This window comes from Rhipicephalus microplus, chromosome 6 (genome assembly GCF_043290135.1).
Source record: "Rhipicephalus microplus isolate Deutch F79 chromosome 6, USDA_Rmic, whole genome shotgun sequence".
Classification (NCBI taxonomy): Eukaryota; Metazoa; Arthropoda; class Arachnida; order Ixodida; family Ixodidae; genus Rhipicephalus; species Rhipicephalus microplus.
Window position 1 is genome coordinate 29,050,460 of NC_134705.1, and position 21,191 is coordinate 29,071,650.

Consider the following 21,191-nt stretch of genomic DNA (forward strand, 5'->3'; position numbering starts at 1 on the left):
GCCAACGCAAAAGTTTTTTTTTTCCTGTTTGGAAGGAGGAAAGGGTGGGCACATCCGCCCACGGCGGCAAGAACGATGGCTCATGCGGTGCAGGCTCGCCTGGGAGTTACCGGGTCCATGAGCATGCCACCATTGCTTCGCGCTTCGGCGGCGGCGAGGCAACCACGGTAGATGCTCGTGCCAAAAATGAATAAATCTAGGGCGAATTTCCTAGATTGTTTGAAACGAAAATTCGTTGTATCAAGGTTGTCTCCTGCTGTTACTTTGTTACATGGAGGTCACAAATACATGCGATTCTGTGGAATAACCGTTGGGAAAAGAAAAACTTCGTTAAATCGAGGAATTCTATATATGGAGGTTCGTTATAAACAGGTTATAGTGTAGAGACAACTGTGACTGTGTGCTGGCAAATATTCTGGCAACTGGTAGGCAGACAGACTTTCTGTTTGGAAGTGGGCTATTCCAATCTTAAACTGCTCAAAGCAAAAATTTAGACAACGTACACAGAAAAGATAAGGACCAGTGCACACTTTCAGCAGATTTATTATTACTAAGCGCACATATATATAGGCTACAGAAACAGATAACATCACATGCTTATGCAAGAACATGGCCCAAAAAAAACAAACAAAACGAAGAGGCTACAAGAAACCACGTGATCACTTTGAAACACCATGCGCCAAAGAATTCACCAATTCTTTTTCTGGTAAGGCTACGGACGATCTACTGATTCAGCTGCTTCGAGCAATTTTTGCTGCCTCAATTCCAATGACTGACCGAACTACAAAGGAGAATTACACTGTCTGAGAAAAAGTTTTGACACAAAGTACATTATTTACTCGCTCAATTTGTGCACTTTCTTTCACGATTTTGGGGCTCCGAGAATGGGGGTGTACAAATTATGCAAGGATTTCGCAGACCAGATCCAACATAACGTGCATAACAAAATTGTAATGCATATAGTACAGTCGAACACGATTATATCGAACCCACATATATCAAATTTTCGGGTATATCGAACTCGCAAGTTATCCCCTTGGAGTTCCTTTGTAAAAGTATAGAAATTCGCACGTTTATATCGAACGGCATTTTTACCTGCCTTCAGATATATCGAACACTGCAGGAGCTGGAAGGTGCGCTTCGGCACTTGCGCCCCCCCCCCCCCTTATTTCCACAGCAGCGTGGCTTCGCCCGCAAGTTGGAAGGTGCGCTTTTGGCACTCGCAGCAGCGCCCTGCGACCTCCGAACGGCACCACGCCTCCGCCAAAACCCGAAACCCTCGAAAAAAAGGTGAAGGCGAGAGGACTCAAACTGCTTGGGAAACGGCTTTTTTTCTTTAGTTTCTCTTTCTTCCTCTCATGCTTTCTCCACATACGCATAGACTCGAAGAGCACGAGCGAAGGAGCCAACATCCTCCTCCTTTTGCCTTTTCTTTTACTTTTTGTTGCTGTTTTACGATGTTTGATCAGCCAACCACAACTAGCGCCTTTTGCTGCTGCCTTCGCAGGTAGCCATGGCCTCACGAGCACTTTGCTGCTCTCCACACGTCGCGTCGCTTACGTACCACCACATGTGCAGCAGATCTCTTTTGCGTGTGTGGTGTGCAAAGCCACTGCGGACTCCTTGAATTGTCGAATTCTCGTGTAGCTATCTATGGCCAGCGTCAAGAAGCGCAAGACCCTTGACTTTGCGACGAAGTTGAAGGCTATTCAGCGTGTTGAGGCGGGTGAGAAATGTTCGACTGTCGTGTGTGACGTCGGGATACCACGGAGCAATCCAAGTACCTTGTTGAAAAACAAGGCAGACATCAAGGCAAAGGCGGTGGAGCAGCAAACGTCAGGATCCTGGCATGTGTGCGCTTCTGGCCACGGGAATGTAGAAAAGGCACACTATGCTTGGTTTTTAGAAGTGCGCGTGAAGAACATTCCGGTGGATGGCCCGATGCTGATCGCCAGGGCCACATAGTTTGCTGCTGCACTCAGTGAAACAACTTTGCCAACAACAACATGTGGCTTCACCGATTTAAGCGGTGCTACAAAATCGTTAGCAAAACCATTTCTGGCGAAAGCGAAGCTGTCAGCAGCTAGGACATTCAGCAGTGGATGACGAAGGAGTGGTCGAAAATTTCCACGAAGTTTTCTCCCGTGGGGATTTAAAATGCCTGGCGAAATGTGAAAACGAACACAGTGGTCAACTGCTTCCACAAGGCAGTCTTCGAGACGGCGGGACTTGCGGAAATCGGTGAAGACGACGACAAGCGCATAGATGACTCATTTCGCGAGTTTTGATAAGATCGAGACTAGCGTCTTCAACATTTAAAGAACGAAGAAGCAGGCCAAAGTTAGCGATTTTTTCTCACGCAAATAAATCATTCTGTTGCGACGTGTGTGTGGAATTAGTTGTCATTCTTGAATGCACCAAATGTAGGTGATGATCCACTACAGGTAAGCTCTCGGGGCCTACATTTTTTATATTTAATTTTTTATATATCGAATTATTTGCAATCCCCTTCAAGATGATATATCTGTGTTCGACTGTACGTACTTAAAAAAATACTACAGCACAAATGAACGAATTTGTTTATTTATTAAAATTAGCGCTCACTTTAAAAATCAGACACGTCCGGTCATGCAGGGCCTAGTCCGAATCGCTGGTCGGGAGGCTCGACTGGCAGTCATCGTCACGGCCGCTGTCACCACCCTCAAAAAGCGCATTATCGTCAGTTCCGTTGAGCGCATTTGTGAGCCCAGTCTTCTTGAAGCTTTTCTCTACAATGCCAGGAGAAACCATGTCCCACGCTGCGAGTATCCACTCGCAGACTGTTTCTAGTGTCAGTCTTTTTATTCTGCCAATGGGAGTAAGCCCATGCTCTTTGCTGGCCATTCATTCCACCTCCATCTTGCGCACGTTGTCCTTGAAGGCTTTATTTATGAATACATCTAATGGCTGCACAACAGATGTTTGTCCACCTGGGATAATAGCCAGATTGGTCCTGCAGCTTTTCCTTTACGCTGTCGACGAGATGTCATTTGAAACAGTCGAGAGCCAACAGCGATGGCAGTCGCAGCAAAACCCTTGGTCACCTACTCCAGACAGTGCCGATGCAGTCGTTCATCAGTTCCTCATTCATCCAACCTTTCTCTTGTCTGCAAATGTGAATACGGTCTTGAATTTTGAATTTGGGCATTATCTTTTGCTTGAAAATCACAAACAGAGGTAGTTTACAGTCACCAGCTGTCACTGCAAGCATAACCGTGCAGCATTGCTTTTCACAGCCGGTTGTCTTGATCGGAACAGTTGAGACTCCTTTCTCGCTCACTGTAATGTTTGGTGGCATATCAAAAGTTAGCAAGGACCGCGGGAGCAAGGACTGGTAGCAAGGACCGCGAAAGCCACGCCAGCCTGATTGCAATTGCCTTGATCCTGTGGGCCTCGCTACAGGTTGCGCCGCTCCTCAGGCCTTGTGTCAACCGCGTGCTCCTGCCGAGGAATGTCACATGTGGGGGCGGCATGAGCCATATGAAGTGCGTAATCGTAGGGGTCCAAAGTGTGGTCTGACCACTCCCAACCGCATGGCACGTGCTCATCAGCGAATGATGCTGACATGTTACCCTTAAACGTCTCTGAAGCTACTGTGCTACCATTCCAGGTGCAGCGAGGCTCGATTGCGCTCGATCGCCAGCCTCCACCAGCGCCATACAAGGAAACATCTTCACATGAAGATGTCTCCTTGTATGCACTTCACTGCGGCGGCGAGCTCTTCCAGGTCTGCGAACCTGCATCTTCTGAAGTGCGCTGCAAGCATTGAGTGCACTTGCCGCATAACACGCTAGACTTTTTCTGCGTTTGTGGCAAGAGGGTTAGCTAGACGATACAATTCGTCCATCCCCCGTAAATACTCCAGCAAGGATCCGTCTGGGTGCTGGGTAGATAGTTTCAACTACTTCTCCAAGGGCCATTTATAATTAGTTGGAAGGACTTCGCCGCAAAAGCTGTCGCCGAACTCTTCTACTGTGCGAGCGCGATGTTCGGTTAGTCAAAACCATCGAGCCGCTTTTTCTGTGAGGAACATTCTTGATAGTGACTCACTCATGCCTCGTCTATAAGGGAGCGAAGCACACTTCTTCGCTGTCATTGTCCTTGCAGTGGGATCAGCTGCGTGCCTTTCTTCCGTTCGACTTAGTTGGCTGGGGTAGCCATTGCTGATCAAATCCTACGTCATTCTCTTCAGCTCAGCTAAGCTTGTGTCTGGAGTAGCAGTATGCCACTATCCTTTTTTTTTGGGGGAGAAGCAACTTTTTACTGATTTTCTAAAAACATGTGACGCGATGGGGACGAGGCGACAGTAAATCCTGTCGTCGTCACTCGAAAGTTGCGCGCATGTAGTTGGGCCTCAAGGTTTCATTGTTGCAGAAATCTACCGTCGATTGACGTGGGCAACTTCGTGACCTTCACTCTCTTTATGCTGATCAGTTGCTATGTCTCTAACTTGCGTCGTTCGTGAACCCCTCTGTGGCACATAGAAAATTAAAAAAGACAGAAGATGTGCCGCACACAAAAAACAATATGGCGCGCGACAGCGGGTGAAGGGGAGGGGGGAACGAGCCAAAGTGGCCGAGGGGGTCGAAATAATAATAAAAAAGGGACAGGCAAGAAGCCTCCATGTGTTAATTAGCAGGTGCATCTATTACGAGGGGGAAATAACCCAAATTGTGACGACTGAAGTTGGGGATGTGTTTATTATGCGAGAGTGTTTTTTACGCAAGTAAATACGCTACAGTAAACATGGTTATATCGAACCCACATATACCGAATTTTTGGGTATATCGAACTCGTAAGTTATCCCCTAGAAATTCCTTTGTAAAAGTATAGAAATTCACACGTTTATACCGAACGGTATTTTTACCCACCTTCAAATATATCAAACGCTGCGCGAGCTGGAAGGTGCGCGCTTCACCACTCGCTCCCACCCACCCCTTCTCATCTCCGTGGCAGCGCGGCTTCGCCCGCAAGTTGGAAGGCGCGTTTTGCCACTCACAGCGCCAAGCGACTTCGGCTGCTTTCCCGTGGCACCACGCCTCCGCCGAAACCCCAAAACGCTCCAAATAAAGGTAAGGGCAAGAGGGTTCGGACTGCACATCTCAAACTTGTGGACGGCTTTTTTTTGTTTGTTTGTTACTCTTTCTTTCTCATGCTTTCTCCGCGTACCCGTCGGCTCAGAGAGCAGGCACCAAGGAGTTCCCATCCTCTTCTATTCGCCTCTTCTTTTATTTTTATTTTTTCTTCCTGCCTTCGCTGTTTCCCTCGCAGGTGGCCATTACCTCGCGAGCTTTTAGTTGCTCTCGACCTGTCACGTCGCTTACGTACCACCGCATGTGCAGCATTTCTCTCTTGCGTGCGTAGTGTGCAAATCCGCTTCGGACTCCTTAAATTATCGGCTTCTCATGTAGCGTCAAGAAGCGCAAGACCCTTGACTTTGCGACGAAGTTGAAGGCTGTTCAGCGCGTTGAGGTGAACGAGAAATGTTCGACTGTTGAAGATGACTTCAGTATACCACGGTGCGCTCCGAGTACCTTGTTGAAAAACAAGGCAGATATAAAGGCAAAGGCGACGGAGCATCAAACGTCGGGAGCCTGTCGTGTGCGCGCTTCTGCCCTCGGGAAGGCTCTCTATGCCTGGTTTTTAGAACTGTCTGCGAAAAAAATTCTGGTAGATGGCCCAATGCCGATCGCCAAGGCCAAATGGTTTGCCGCTGCACTCGGTGAAACTTTGCCGACAATAGCGGCTGGCTTCACCAATTTAAGCAGCACTATAACATTGTTGGCAGAACCGATTCTGGCGAAAGCAAAGCTGTCAGCAGCCAGGTACACCCAGCAGTGACAAAGGAGTGGCCGGAAATCTCTGCAAAGTTTTCTCCTGCGGAAATCTTCAATGTCTGGTGAGAAGTGAAGACTGACACAGTGGTGAACTATTTCCGCAAGGCAGGCTTCAAGACAGCAGAACTTGTGGAAAACCGGTGAAGACGACAACGAGCGCATTGACGACACGTTTTGCAAGTTGTCATTCCCCTTTCCGGCAGCAGTTCCACACAAAGTGCCTGTGGACGACTTCGTGGAAGCAGACTGCAATGTTCAGTCTGACAGCTCATGTGGCGAGGAGGATCGTCTGGATGAGGCGCTGGCTACGCATGTGTACTCCGCCGCTGAAGTGGTGGCAGTGTTCGACATCATTTGCCGTTGTATCGGCTACATGGAGGGAATTGGCCTGTCGCACCAGGACAGCCTTGATTAGATCGAGACTAGCGTCTTCAACATTTCAAAAACCAAGAAGCAAGCCAAGATTAGCAATTTTTTCCACGGAAATAAATAATTCTGTTGCGGCATGTGTGCGAAATTATTTGTCATGCTTTAATGCGCCTATTGTAGGTGATTATCGGCCACAGGTAAGCTCTCGAGGCCTCTATTTTTTTATATCGAATTTTTCATATATCAAACTAATTCACGATCTCCTTCGAGTTCGATATATCAGTGTTCGACTGTATGTGGTACAAGTAACAAGCTTTACTAAATGAGCTTATACCAAGTCTCTATTTCGACGTTTCTAGTCAATCTGTAACCTATAATACGGAGGAGCACTGCACTTGCTTCATTACTTCCTTTCTTCTGCCACAACTCTTTTTCTGTAAGTTAGCATGTTTAAAGAAAACACGCGTCTCTGGATCGTCAATGCCTGACCCTTCCTTGCAGTGTGGCTCACCCACCCTCTGTTCATTCCAAGCAAGGCTAGAAATGAAAACTTCCACGCATGCGCATTAGCATGAAATTGCGACGTCAACATGTCAATACAAAAGCTGTCTGTCTATTAAAGAAAGATATCTCAAATCGATATACACTCAAACTTTCATACACCGAACCCAAATATAACAAAATATCTGTTATAACAAAGTAAATGTAAAATAGTCCAGAGGGCAGAATAAGCATTACGAGAAAGAACATGAGCATACATGCCAGCAAGTTCTTTCTAAATGTGGGAGTCTGCCAAATCAACACTTCTTCACCATAAAATATAGGTCACCCAGTCAATATTAGACATATATTAAGAAATTCAAGGCTTTTCAAAAAAAGGAAAAAAATTCCAGGACTTGAAAATGTGCTTTTCGACCTCAAAAGCTTTCAAGAACTTGCCTGCACACTGAATGCAGCAATCTTGGCAGGTCTGTCTACTTTTTTTCTTTCCCCCCAAATACTGTGGCTCAAGTTATTTCATTATAGATTGCTGATCTTCAAAAAATATGAGATTTATCCAGTCGGTGAGTTCGGCTGTACCTCCTAAACTCGAGAAAAACTTCAGTTTATGATTTATTTCACAAAATCCGTTCACAGCCAGACCATCATGGTGCAAGGTTCCGGCATCTCCTTCTTTAACAACGCCTCGAAGTAGTCGCAGGTTTACATTTTTCTCACCTGCATCCCCGTATTCTGGTGCTGGTTCACGCAGCCGTGTGGCCCCTAGGTAGCGGTCGTTCATGAGGTACTGACGGCGGCGCTTGCGCCAACGGCGTGCTGGGTACGAGTACAGTTGACCCTCTGTGTGCCCAGGCATTCGCTGCCAGCGGGCCATCCACAGGGCACAGTCACTTTGTGCAACCCCCGTCTGGGCATCCAGGAAGGGCAGCCGCAGGCGACGCTCTACCACCAGGCGCGTGTTGCACACCGACGAGCTCTCTGTCGCATCTTTGTACGCTGGCTCATTCAGGAAGCTGCGTACACGGTCATTATCAGGCACTGCCATCCACACTCTGCATAGCACTGTCGTGCCCTGCGAAGGCTTACACCGCATAAAGCCACTATGCAGAGCAGAAATCAGCCACCATAGCTCTACAACTAAGGAACAAAGCCGCCATTTCTGAAAAGCACCACAAAACTGAATCCTTTAACTTTGAAAAACCCACCACAAGCATCACTTCGGAAGTACAAAAAGAAAGGACTAAAAATGTCACTGAAAGCAAAGACTCCAGTAACATCGTCAGCGTTTTTTTATTTGAAAGCCATACAATGATCGCATGGTCAAAAGCTGCCAAATCAGTTGAGGACTTTTCTTTTTAAACATAAGGGGGCACACCTCCTGCTTTATCCTGTTAAAAATTATTCCGCTTCCCTTAACAGAGCCAGTGTTGCCCCAGCGGCTTTGTCTAGGAAGCCCACATTCCACAAATATTTGGGCACCATTTTCTCATAAGCTCCATGTTTCCCCAGTTTCTTACATAGTTGTAATAAGAGCATGTAAGCAGAAGTTTCCTACAGACTGCAGTTACTCCCTCTCCTGCTAACAGCAAGACTGGAAGTTGGGTAGTTGGTAGGGATAATTTTGAACTTGGTTACAGCAAAAGAACAACAGAGGAGATGGAAACAAACATGTTGTTCATTTCCTTCTTTTTGCTCTTGTCTAGTCTTGTAACCTAGTTGTGATAACATTTAAGGGTCCCAAACCACCTCCAACAACTTTTTTAACATTTCAAGTAAACGCGTGCATTGAGTTCAGAATGCTGTCAAGATGAACAATGCCAAACGTGGCAGCGCTTTGGGCCACATTTTCTGGAGGAGCATTGCAAGGCCCCTTTAACTGTGGCATAAGCTGCATGTGTTCTTTGAAACCCAATGAAAGTAATCTTTGCAGTTGCAGGCTTGAAGAGCCCAGATGGCAAAAACACATGCAGATGGTGAAAAATGTATTGCATGATTTGCTGAACATATTCATCTTGGCGCAAAGCTAAAAATATGAAAAAGTCAAACAGAAAGCTCTGCCTTTTTTGGCGCTCCGCTGTTTCTTACCTTTGCCTTCTTCATGTTTTTAGTTTTAGTTAGTTTTAGTGCCCCAGTTCAGGAAACTGGGGCACTAACTCGACCAAGAACAAGTTTTTCTTGCATAGTGTGATGGGTAAGCAACTGGAGGGTTGGTAAAGTGGCAGCCATTATGAAAGTAAACACTAGAAAATCATGCAGGAGTGAACTGAGCTGTACCCCTGCCATGAACTCAAAACTACTGCCATGAACTCAAAACTAAACTGGTCAGACAGAATGTTGTAGAATGACTAGTTAAGAGAGTCCACACAAAACTGGTTACTTGACAGTGTTTTAACCAGTGTCGGAACAAAACAAAAAACAAGAAACAATAATCTTGACTGCAACAAAAATGTTACCAAAATGTTATCCATAAACATTTTCGCTGTTTACAAACATTGGTCCTGGACAGCTTCTAATTTTGCACAACGGTACAGCCAAGTAGCATTGGCGGGGAACATAAGCCTTGGGTAACAGCTTGTTCATTTTCAATATTTTTCTCCCCGCAACTAGCCAAATATTGACAATATATTTTCTTCTAAGCTACAGATAACGATACAAAAGTTATTCCTTAATTTCTAAGTCTCTTCCCTTTATCTCGAAGTGGAAAAAAAAGTTTTTCCTTACTTTCACACAATTTAAAAAAATGCTTTCTGCTTTGATTTTACAGAGTGATTATTAAAGTGATCGGAAGTTTCTTGAGAAGCAACATGGTCTGCTGCTATTGCATTATTGAAGTAGAGCGAAAGAGAGAATTATTTTCTTCCAGAGTCAAACCAGAACTTTTTAAATCGTTTTTCAGTTCACAAAAAAATTTCGCATTTCAATAATAACAGTAATTATAATAGCATGTTTTTTGCACCGGGATTTCTAAGTAAAAATGAGCTGTATTTGTGTGAAAAATGAAAACAGCAGTGTCCAGCTATGTTAATATTGAATTGACGAAAGTGGACTTCAGTGAGCCCGTCAAGCTGGCCAGTGTAAAGAGGGCCTTCTAGGTGCTGGTCTGTTTCATCAGAGCAGTGGTCACACAGATTACACAAATAATCAAAGATGTGCTGCATCTGAGATAATCCTTACTCTCTTGACTCAAAGCACTGAGCCTTCTCGAAAAAATTTGTTGCTGACTTTTCAGAAAACAAATACTATGATATTGAACAGCACTGGCTTGTGCTACTTAGTAGAAGTTTGTTGTACAGGTGCTTTCACTCCTTCGAAGAACGTGTTTTACCAGTCTTACTTTTAACGCGATAACATTAGAGAGCTCGTGACGCCAAAATTACGTTGTCGGCTCCGTTAGTTGTGAGCAAGAAATCGTCCGTGAGCGAAAAAGCTCGTTACACAGATCGCTGCAAGAAGCCACTACTTGTCCACGCGTGCGCGCACAATCACACTAAAAATCGCGCATCGAAGAAAAAAACAAGAAAAAGTGCTCAAGGTCACGAGGCGCAGTAACGTAGTTTTTTTGCCCCTGCCACCCCTCCCTGCTTAGCTTCCAGCGCTTTTGTCGGGGCGAGATGAATAGAGAATGCAATTGCGGCACGTGACAAATCTTTGTAACTCCACTCGCACTAGATGAATTCTTAAAATTTTTGTGGCATTGAATTCGTAAGGCAATAAGCTCTTCTAGTGAATTCATTCCATGGTTACTTGAATAGGTGTTTCAGGGCCCTTTTAACACAATTTGTTCAACCGGTTTAACGACGAAAACGAGCCCCTTTGGTAATTTGTAGGCGCATCTGGGAGACCGCAAACTTTGTCGAAAAAGGCCAGGATAGGATAAAAACACACAGGAACTTTCTAACAGCTCTAAAATAGACAACTGTGTCCATCTAGTGGAAAACATACCATGCCTTTCAAGGGGAATTAATCAAGCAAGCAGCAAACGCTAGATAATGTGCTGCCATCTGTGAGACATTGTGAGACTCTTTATGGCCTCCGATATGACGAGCATCTGGCGTGTATCTTGGAGGCCATGCGACTCTTGCTTTAGGCTATAAACCTGTATGTACAATTCCCGGGAGCGTGCTGGTACAATCCACTGTGTGCATGTGTGTGTGTATGTAACAAAACATATTAACAATTATACACATAGCGATTGAAGGGCGCACAAGGAGCCGGATTTCGCTATCCCGTTCAACTATTAAAGGCGAAGCTTAAGGGTCCCTCAATTTTTTTTTTAAGATTAGCTTGGATTAAGAACGGATGCTACTCGAAAACAATTTATTTTTTAACATTCACCCTAGAGCAATGATACCTGAACTGTTTATAGAACTTTTTTTGTGGATAATTACTTTTCTTGCGAGTTGCATGCCTTTAGTTCTGCAATATGAAAAAGTAATAACCTTAGGCCTTTTACCCAACCCACCTCTTTCCATCACTAAACTTTTATAATGTTTGACCATTTCTAGTTCATAAGGTTTCAAATAAAGTGTAGAATTCAGAAATCCAATTAGGAAGTAGATATGAAATGTGCTATTGACATACAATGACCATTATATGCATACAATGACCATTGCATACAATAGAGCATATCATACAATAGACCATTGTCAAGCACGCCATCACCACGAACGGGCGCGCACGCGCTCACGGGAAAAGTTGGTACGCTAGAGCAGCCGCTGCGACGAGTGTGAGGCCTCACGGTTTACCTTTCCGCTTGCGTCGTTCTAGGGCATCTTAGTTACCGCAAGTTTGGGAAAGTGCAACATATTACTGCATAATTCAATCATGAACTTTAGTGTGTAGCTGCCAGGGCCTCTCGATGGACTACTTTCATCGGTCTACTGTAGGACCTTCTGAGTGGCTCGGAAGCATCACCTTTCTTTTTTTCCTTTCCCCACTGCTTTACGGCAAAAAATGAAATGAAAAAAAAAAAGATACAACTCGGTTGTCTATGAACTGCACAAGCAGTCTTAGATTCACGAATGCATTTGGAATTATTGTTTATTGACACTGTAGACAAGTAGAATCTGAGGTTCTAAATTTTGAACAGTACTGTAGAAAATATAGTGGGCATTTAATAAAATAAGATACATGCACTGAACAGCATGCGCGGTGCTCGTACCAGATACACAACGAATGATAAGTGTCTAGTAACCTTCACTGGCACTATAACTACAAGTTATATTAGTACTTATAGCGAAAAAAAAGGCAGAACAAGGAAGAGAACACACACACCATCTATCGTTCCCTTTCAACTGAAAGCTTCTTACACTCGTGAAAAAAATATCTACAAAAATGAAGGTGCAGCATGCGTGTTGTAATGAGGCATGAAAAGTCAAACAATGAAAGCGCTTATTTACAGCCAAATTACTTGTCTTGTAACAATCGCGACGGTCGACACACACAAAGTGCAGCAATACTTCCACAATTTCTCGCTTTGTCTGATTAGGTTGATGGCACAACACTACTGTGGTATTGAAGACTGGATCACATTTGCATGACTGACATAGCGAGTTGAGATAAGACGGCCCCATTAAATGAATTTCTATGTTAACACATCGACCAGTTTAGCCAATGTACATGTGAACAAAAAAAAAATTTGCGTTTACACAACAAACAACAAAATAACTAACACGACTGACCAAAATTTTCTTTGGTCACTGCAGACTAATAATAATATTATTATCTGGTGTTTCGCATGCCTAAACCAATATATGAATATGAGAAACGCCGTAGTTGAGGGCTCCGGAAACTTCGACCATTTGGCGTTTTTTAACGTGCACTGACATCGTACCGTGCATGGGCCTCGACCATTTTGCCTCCATCGAAATGTGACCGCCATAGCCAGGATCGAACCCACTACCTTTGGGTCAGCAGCCAAGCACTGCAGCTACTGTTCCACAGTGGCAAAACTCACTGCCGACTCTTGCGATCTCTTGTGCACTATAAGACCAATGTGACTAATCTCATTTGTGGCGGGAAACACAACCCTCATCCCATGTCGCTTCCCTACATTCATCGGGCCATGCGACTTCTAATAGATATGTCAGATGACTGAAACTGAATTACTTCTAACTTCTTCATTATTCACAGGTGAAGTACGTCCGCATTTATCTCTTTTTCCCATGTGAACCGATTTTCGAAAACCGATAGAACAATACGCAGGAACAATACGCCTCTTTAATCAATTTGCAGCCAGGAACTACTGCTCATCTTATGTAAACAAGTATTTTTTCCAATGCCAAGCACAGCATGACGTCATTATTCCTGATTTACCAATATTGGAATATGCCAACACAAAATTAAAGCACCGGTTTCAGTGTAAGGCATGTACCAAGAAACTGCAAATTATCAGAGCAAGGAACCTCCCAAATGAATTCTAGTCCCATTCCTTTTTGTTTAAACGCGTTTAAATTGTGCTCACTTCTTTGGACAGCGTGTTGTGACTTGTGAATTATGATATAATAATAATATGTGTACCTGAGCACTGTGAAACTTTTCTACAGTTTAGTTTCACCCAATCAAAGACAATGAAATAATTGTAGAACTTATGAACAAATTAATGTTGAATAATTATGGATTTGTTGTTCTAGCTCCCATTGCTCATAACAGCACGTTTTGACTGCATGTATCATTCATTCCCTTGCTGCTTAATTGCTACATCCCGTACACGTACACTCGTTAATCCTCACACTGAGTGCATCAACCATTTCGCATTTCATGCGTAGATATTCGCAATGTTTATAGACTGTTACGCCGCCTAGCGAAATACAGGAGCGTCCTCTTGAGGATGATCAATAGGCAGATGCTCCCTTGTTCGGCTGTGGTAGCCAGTGTTAATACGTTAGCAAGAAGCGAATACAAACCACTTTGTATGTTTCGTGCATTAATGAATATACCAGACCGTCCATTACATGATAAATCTGATTTGTTCTTCCGAGACGTGAAGTTTCCGTGAAAATATGTGGCAACTCGCGCTTTCTATTATAGCTTGCAGAGTATACATCAGCTTCGTGAGATTTTCAGCAGCCACATTGTATAGCTAATTGTTATTTTCTGACCTTTGCTGTTGAAACTCACCTTAATTTACCTGTGTACGGCATTCGTCAGTGCTCTTGTAGTGCATGAATTCCATAACATTAATAGTACGGGGACAGTAGCGCAGGCTCACGATTCGCTCTTCCAAACCTTGGCCAACACTGCACCGCTTGTTTTTTACGTTCCTTGACAGGTGGCAGCACACTGCAAGCGATTCGCTTCTTCCCGGGTCTGGCAGCGAAATGTACTCCACATCCAGATAAACATCATGAATTACGCCGTGTTGGTGATGTGCGTGGTGAGTGACACGTGAGCTGTGTACTCGACGATTGGAAGCTTGCCCACATAATACCTCTATTTAAATCCGGAGACCGCTTTAATCCAAATAACTATAGACCAATCTCTTTAACTAGTATTGGCAATAAACTCCTTGAGCATATTATTTCATCGGCAGCCATGAATTACTTAGGGGAAAACGATTTCTTTTTTGCTAACCAACACGGCTTCCTGCACGGATGATCTTGTGAGACACAGTGAGTTAATTACTGACATTCACATTGCTGTACATGACAGATGCCAGATCGATGCCATTTTTGCAGATTTTGAAAAAGCCTTTAATAAAGCTCCTCATGGCAGACTAATGAAAAAGCTTACCAGCCTTAACTTAATCACGTAATCAACTGAATATCGGAATTCCTAACAATCGATGCCAATCTGTTGTAGTTGACGACAAACAGTTCCCAATAACGCATGTGAAATCGGGAATGCCTCAGGGATCTGAGCTGGAACCGATTTTATTTATAATTTACATTAATGATATAACTAGTTTTATGACTTCCACGGTAATTGGTCACATCACAGGTAACTGGGTGATATATAGAAAGGTGACTAACAGTGAAGATGCTAATAACTTGCAGAGGGACCTTAATATGTTAAGTGGTGCCAGAACTGGCAGATGGAAGTCGACGTGAACAAAACAAAGGTTCTTTCATTTACTACAAAAGTAAACGCAATGACTCATTACTGCACATTGAATGAGAAACAAGTTGAAAATGTGTTCAATTTCAAGTATTTGGGAGTACATTTAACGAGTGACTCATCATAGAACCTACACATTGACACTATCACTGGCAGCGCATATAAGACACTCGGATTCACGAGATGAAACTTACATTTCACCGATTCTGCTACTAAACTTTTAGCTTACAATATACTAGTCCCTTCTAAACTTGATTATGATTCCCAAATATGAAGCCCTCACCAGACTTACCTCATAAATAAAAAAAAAAGAGTCCCTTCAAAACAAAAGTGTGGGATTCATAACAAAGAGTTTCTCTCGAACTTCTAGCATAAATAAAATAAAAAGGCGGCCAAAGTTGCCATCTTTGCAGTCATGTAGACTGTTCCCACTTTTAATCTCTCTTCCACAATCTCTATCATAATGATTCCCTAACGTCTATCTTTATTAAACCTGCCCGTTGAATATTCTTTCGCCTTGATCATGAATTCAAACTACAACCTTTGTTTGCCTGTACAAACCTGTTCTTATATTCCCCACTGGTTTTTGCTATTAATGAAATAAACTGCCTAAGGATATTGTTTGTACAAAAAGCCACGACGAATTCACTGACAAATTAAAACTTCATCTTCATGCTCGAGCAAACCTGTGTAACTTCCTATTACCTGTGTGCATCGTGATATTTCTAGCTACTGTATAGCTCGGTCACTTTAGCACTGAGTCGGAAAAAATGTTCAGCCTCGTTCTTCTTTTCCTTTTAGTGCAGTTTGTCCTTATAATTACTTTCTATGTACTTTTTCTAATTACATTTCAATGTTCTTTATTTTTACACAATAACATTCAGTTTTTCAAACCTTTTATTATTTTAGTGTTTGTATTGATTCGATGTATCACAAGCATTGATGGACTCTGCTATTACCTTCCCCCTCCCCCCATGTAATGCCCTCAGGCCTTCAGGGTACATGAATAAATAAACACGTTGTTGGTGTTATCGAAGCTGTTTGGCGGAGAGAATTCCTCAGATTACTTTCGGCAGCGATGTTCAAAGAAACCGTCTTGACGTCGAGGATTTTTCCCTGGACGTACAACCCACTAAGAGTAACAGCGCCGATGAACGATCAGCTGCTAACTGATAAGCAGCAAGTTGCACTTCACGTCCCCTCGTGCGTTAATGTTTTTTCACGCTCGTAGGTCATTTAGATTGTATTTATTGTATAATATCCTTCAGCAGCATCAAAACAAGAACATCGTTTTTCTCGCGCATTGCATGTAGCCCAATTACAGTGGATATTACGGAGTGCTGCATGTCGCCAACACGCTCGAGCTCGACCAGCGAAGCGAAATGGTTAGAGCAATGAAACATGGAGTTATGACAACAGTCCACGCCTCTCTCCTAACTTCTCCTACACTTCACCAGTACCGTTCGAACGATGTGGTTGTTCAACGAATTTTCCCAATTTCGACGTTGCGAAAAGCATATCCGTGTATTTATTTTAATATCCTTGTTGCGGTTGCGCTGAAGGAACCTGCACCATCCCAGTGCAATAAATTGCGCACTGTTAGAGTCTGATCATGGCTGTGACACAAGCGCTACTTAATGAGAAGTTAAATGCTTGTGTTCCATTGAAGCAACACCATGGTGCTTACAGCGCAAGTAATGACGACGGTGTAATGTGTTTGCAAACCATCCCTATGTTAAACATTAGGTCCCGTGCAGCCGTGACAGCGCACTACCCACTAGTGGCCCACTACTGTGGCAAGTTCGTCAGGCAGGCTCGGGACAAATTATTTCGTAATGCCATTCAGTTCATACGTCAAATCTAGTTCGTGCAGTTTTACATAGCACACACATGAATACACAAGGCCTTGCTGACGCACGGTCAATCAGCTGATACCGCCACCCTTCGCACTGCGGCCAGAAATGAGGCAGCGAATATTTAGCAGTCCTATCGTTTGGGAAAGCACTTTAGTCCGATATGCATTCATTTGACAACCAAAGAGTTCAGTGAAAGAGTCACAGGGTGTAAGTCCGTGTGTCCTATCTTTTTCTTGGCGAATTCACAGGTTGACCCTCTTCCCGCAGCCATCTTCGATTGCACAGCGCGCCGCCTATAGCCCATGGGCATTGCAAGTATATGCAGGTGCACATATGTACAGTACATGTACAGTGATAATAATCAACAATCAGAACACTTTTTTTTTTCGTTTGGTATTCCCACGGCGCCAACGAGCAGCGGGCGATGGAAAAACAGCCGACGTGCTCAACCGGTTCAACGTACACACTTCTGCCATATTGCATGGAGCACCCGCTAGGCGTTCTGGGATTGCTTAAAAATGGTCTATAGTGCACACAACCTACTATTTTCTTGAATTGCCCAAATATCCCCTTTCCAGCACTCACATCTAATTCGTACCTTGTGCCGCTGGGGCTGTAACCAACGAGAAGCGTGGCGTTAGTAAACACCTGTTCGCTGACATCACCTTCAGCGTTTGTGGTCCTATTTTGGCCAACAGAGCACTCATATTGTGCAATTATTATGCACAAATGCAAAATAACTCGGAAATAAATATACTTGAATTCACTCAGAAATGATTTGCAATTAATTGGACACGACAGCGCATAGGCTGTCCTACACTATGTCTATGTAAGTCTACGGCTTCCCATATTTGTCAACCAGTGTGCAATAAATACTTAACCGCACTGAATAGCCATTTATCAGAAGAAATAGTGTCATATATGCCGGCAGTTCGTCCCAGTATGCAGCTGTTCTTACTGCAGCACAGTCAAAACAATCATGAACACGTGATACATGAACACGTGATAAGTAGCGCCACCAACGATGAGCGATTGAACGAGAGCGGCAACTCCCGCTCTCATACAAACCCCGCCATCTCGGCAGGTCAGAAGTGCAGTAGGTCATGATAGCGGCTCGCACTGATAGAGGGGGCGTCCTGTTGCCGCAGCAAGAAGGATGCAGCAAGGAGGCACTTTTGACGAGTGCATCACAACTTTGTATTTTTGAGCAAACCATCGAGAGCTTTGTCCAACCAACAGGCGGACTTTCGTGGCCCTTCCTGCAGAATTGCACAAATCTCGTTTGCCATAAACACATGCTCAGCTCTGCCAGGTTGTTGCGTTTTGAGTGTCAAAACGATGCATCTAAGATACAGATGACAGAGCTTCACGCACTAACAGTCTAACGCACTCTTCCCTTGCATTAAAAACTGAATGTACCACTGACCCTCTACTCCTAAAGTGAACAATTTCTGCCGAGCGGGGAAGCTCCCAGCACCCGCCATATAACCGACGCCACAACGAAAGTACACACACTTACTAATCACTGTTGTCTATGCGAAATTACGTCTAAGCATTATGCACATCGCATTTTAGCACCGTACGCTGACGATTTGCTCGCATGAAACTCACGACAGATGCACTGGTTCTATACCATTCTATAGCTTTTCTATTCGCTATACTGGCCCCAGCCGCGGTGGTCTAGTGGACGCGGCTCACGGGATTATTGATGGAGGAGGGAATGCTGTAGGCCCGTGTGCTCAGATTTGGGCGCACGTTAACGAACCCCAGGTGGTCGAAATTTCCGGGGCCCTCCACAACGGCGTCCCTCATATCGCATGGTGGTTTTGGTACATTAAACCCCAGATAGAAATCAATCAATAAATCAATATATTCGTTATAGTGGCATTCGCTACCGAGAGCCGGTTTTCGTAACGTGGAGCGCGCAGTGATTGATTTTTACTATAGGTTACAAACCCGCAGATGTTCATTTTAACATGGCCTTGCCAACATTTTGTTTGGCAAGTTGGAATCGTGAAGCCCTGCGATCGGAAGGCGAAGTCATTCATTCAGGGAACTTACGCTTTCAGCCGGTTCAAAGCCACCGAATTGATCTTGAGAGGACCGAGAGACATGATTGCGGCTTCACCATGCATGGACTAGCCAACGACTCCTCACAGAACACCTGGCCTCCTCTAGAATGATGTTTGCGACTTAATGTACCGTGCTTGAACCCTATGCTTGAACCGAAAAGCTGGCTTCCGTGTACACTGTTGCCAAGTGTTTGAGAGCAAAGGTAGGCAGTTGGTTGTGTAAAAGTCGCTAAAATAGCTAAAAAGTGCAGCAAGCAGCTAAAAGTATACCTAAATATTTTTTCCAGGATTTTGAAAACATTTTTCAGCATGTTCATCGCATGCAACAAATTTATCGGCGGCCTTGTCATATCAAATATTAGAGACAGCTCTCACGTTACGTTTTCTTGAAGGCAGAACATGATTTAACAACAAAACAAAGCACACCTCTTTTAACCCCAATAATTATTGCAGGCTTTTTTAACGCGTTCGCATAATACGAGTTGCGAATGCACCAGATTATCGTAGAAAAATAGAAACTGTTATTTTTAGCGAATTGGGCAACCACGAAAAACTGAGGGAACAACTAATTCCCTCGGCGAGCGGGGTTCTTCATTGGGATAGGCAGGTAGCCTAAAGCTTAACAAAGCAAGTTTCAAGAAATTTCGTTGCGACTGTGTGATCAAAATAGGAAAGAAACACGTTTAAATCCGTGACTTTATTATCAAAGCTAACAACAAGACATTTAAAAGGGGGTCTTCTGACCGATTTTATGTCAGTTAACCTTCTATGGCGATGAAATTACTGACAGTGGTGATTTCAGACTGTAATTTATCTGTCTAAACTATTTTCTTGTTTATCTTTATTGTCACTTTAACTTAACGTTAACTTAATCTTGATCTTAGAGGTGACATCGCTGTCTTGAAAAATCTGCTTGCAAGCTTTTCTGAGGTGATCCATGGCGTTTGTGGCACAGTGCTCAGTGACAAAAAGTCCAAGGGTTGCTTTATTACTTATGGTATGGCATGAGATATAGTGCGCTGGTGTAGTCCCTTGCTTGGCACACATGCCACGTGTTTTGCAGACGTGGTGTGCTTCTCAATGCTCGCCTTTTGCAAAATTTGCAAAATTTGCCAAATGCCTGGAGTCCTGGGGTATTGCCATTAGCCACTTCATGTACTGATCCTCTAGCTGTAAGCGAGTAAGGCCTGAAGCGTTGTTTGTACACTTTGCTCTTGTCTGTCATGTTGTACAAGTTTCTTTAACACAATCCTTAAAGAGTATGCACGCCGCGCACTCACAAAAAGAGGCTGAGTGTCACAAACGAGCGCCTGATTCAGCGCACGCCATCGCTTGCAGAAGATGGCACAAAACACCGGCGCTGAATTTCCCCAGTGCAGCAAAAAAAAAAAAAAAGGAAAAAACAACCATCAAAAATATTGGCAGATCCCATGTACAGTGGGAACCGATGACATGCGAAGCACGAATGAGAAATGTTGATATCTCACTTTAAAATCAGCACAACGTTACGAGGTAAATGATGCCGTACATGACTTCCGTGTCATGATTATGTTTGAATGTGTCGTTTATACCTTCGTCATCTATTCACGTCACGTGATATTAAATTTAGTATATGCGGCGCTAGCGAAACGGCCGCGAGCACGCTATCAGCGTGGTATGTTGCCATGCATGTTCTTACATGACACGCGTGTCAGGATCAATTATCATGTTTGCACCAGTCATTTTTTTCGCCATCTATTGACGTCACGTAACACTAAATTTGGTAAATGTAGAGCTAGCTAAACGGCCGCGAGCACATCATAAAGGGCCAAAGATACGCCAATGTTGCGTTGACGCGCGCGCACGCTGGGCCTAGCGGCGCTACGTTAGCAAAACGCGAGCACGCTATAGTCTGACGCCGGGCGCGACCGGGGCGACCAGCGTCCATCGGCGCGGCCCGACGGCAGCTGGCGCGAAATGCGACATGCTGCATTTCCCGCCGATGCGTTACCCAGACAACACTGCGCCTCCCTCTTTTCGTGCCGAAGGGACGCCGGATGTGCTAAAACGTGCATGCCTCAAAGCAACGCAGCAGCTACTTGTACACGAAGAATGTCGATACAAAACGGAGGAAGCGAACCAGGAAATTGGTAAATACTTAGAAAACAGCAGGTGGCCAAACCAAGAAGAACTATCGGTTAAGAAGAAATTTAAGTGAAGGAAATGGAGACTGACATGTGGAGAATTGGCGTGATTAGGAAGTTCGCACTAGAGATCCTTTCCTTCCTCCGTGAGTATATGGCATGAGGGAGGGATGGATGGATGGAAGTGGCTGTACCCTTTAGATCGGGCGGCGGCTAACGCTACCTAGCCTTAATATTCAATGAACTAACCACTGAATTTATCTTTTTTTTTCTTCAAATAGTGAAGTTGAGGACTGATACTTTGCAGTGAAGGGTTTAATTTTCACTCGTGCCTTGACT

At 44.1% G+C, this 21,191-nt stretch overlaps 1 protein-coding gene across 2 annotated transcripts in view; it reads right to left on the bottom strand.

The window, feature by feature from the left end:
- The window catches only part of d4 (double PHD fingers d4), a 138,467-nt gene extending 119,553 nt beyond the window's left edge, over positions 1–18,914 (bottom strand). The window contains exons 1-2 of one of the 2 annotated variants that reach the window (XM_075865876.1): positions 18,719–18,914; positions 7,464–7,759 (exon numbers count right to left, since the gene is read on the bottom strand). In XM_075865876.1, the coding sequence (XP_075721991.1) occupies positions 7,464–7,759; positions 18,719–18,792 (370 nt within the window). In that variant the 5' untranslated portion in view covers positions 18,793–18,914. The remainder of the gene's footprint in view (positions 1–7,463; positions 7,760–18,718) is intronic. The other variant, XM_075865875.1, reaches the window with a different exon arrangement.
- Positions 18,915–21,191: the final 2,277 nt, after the last annotated feature.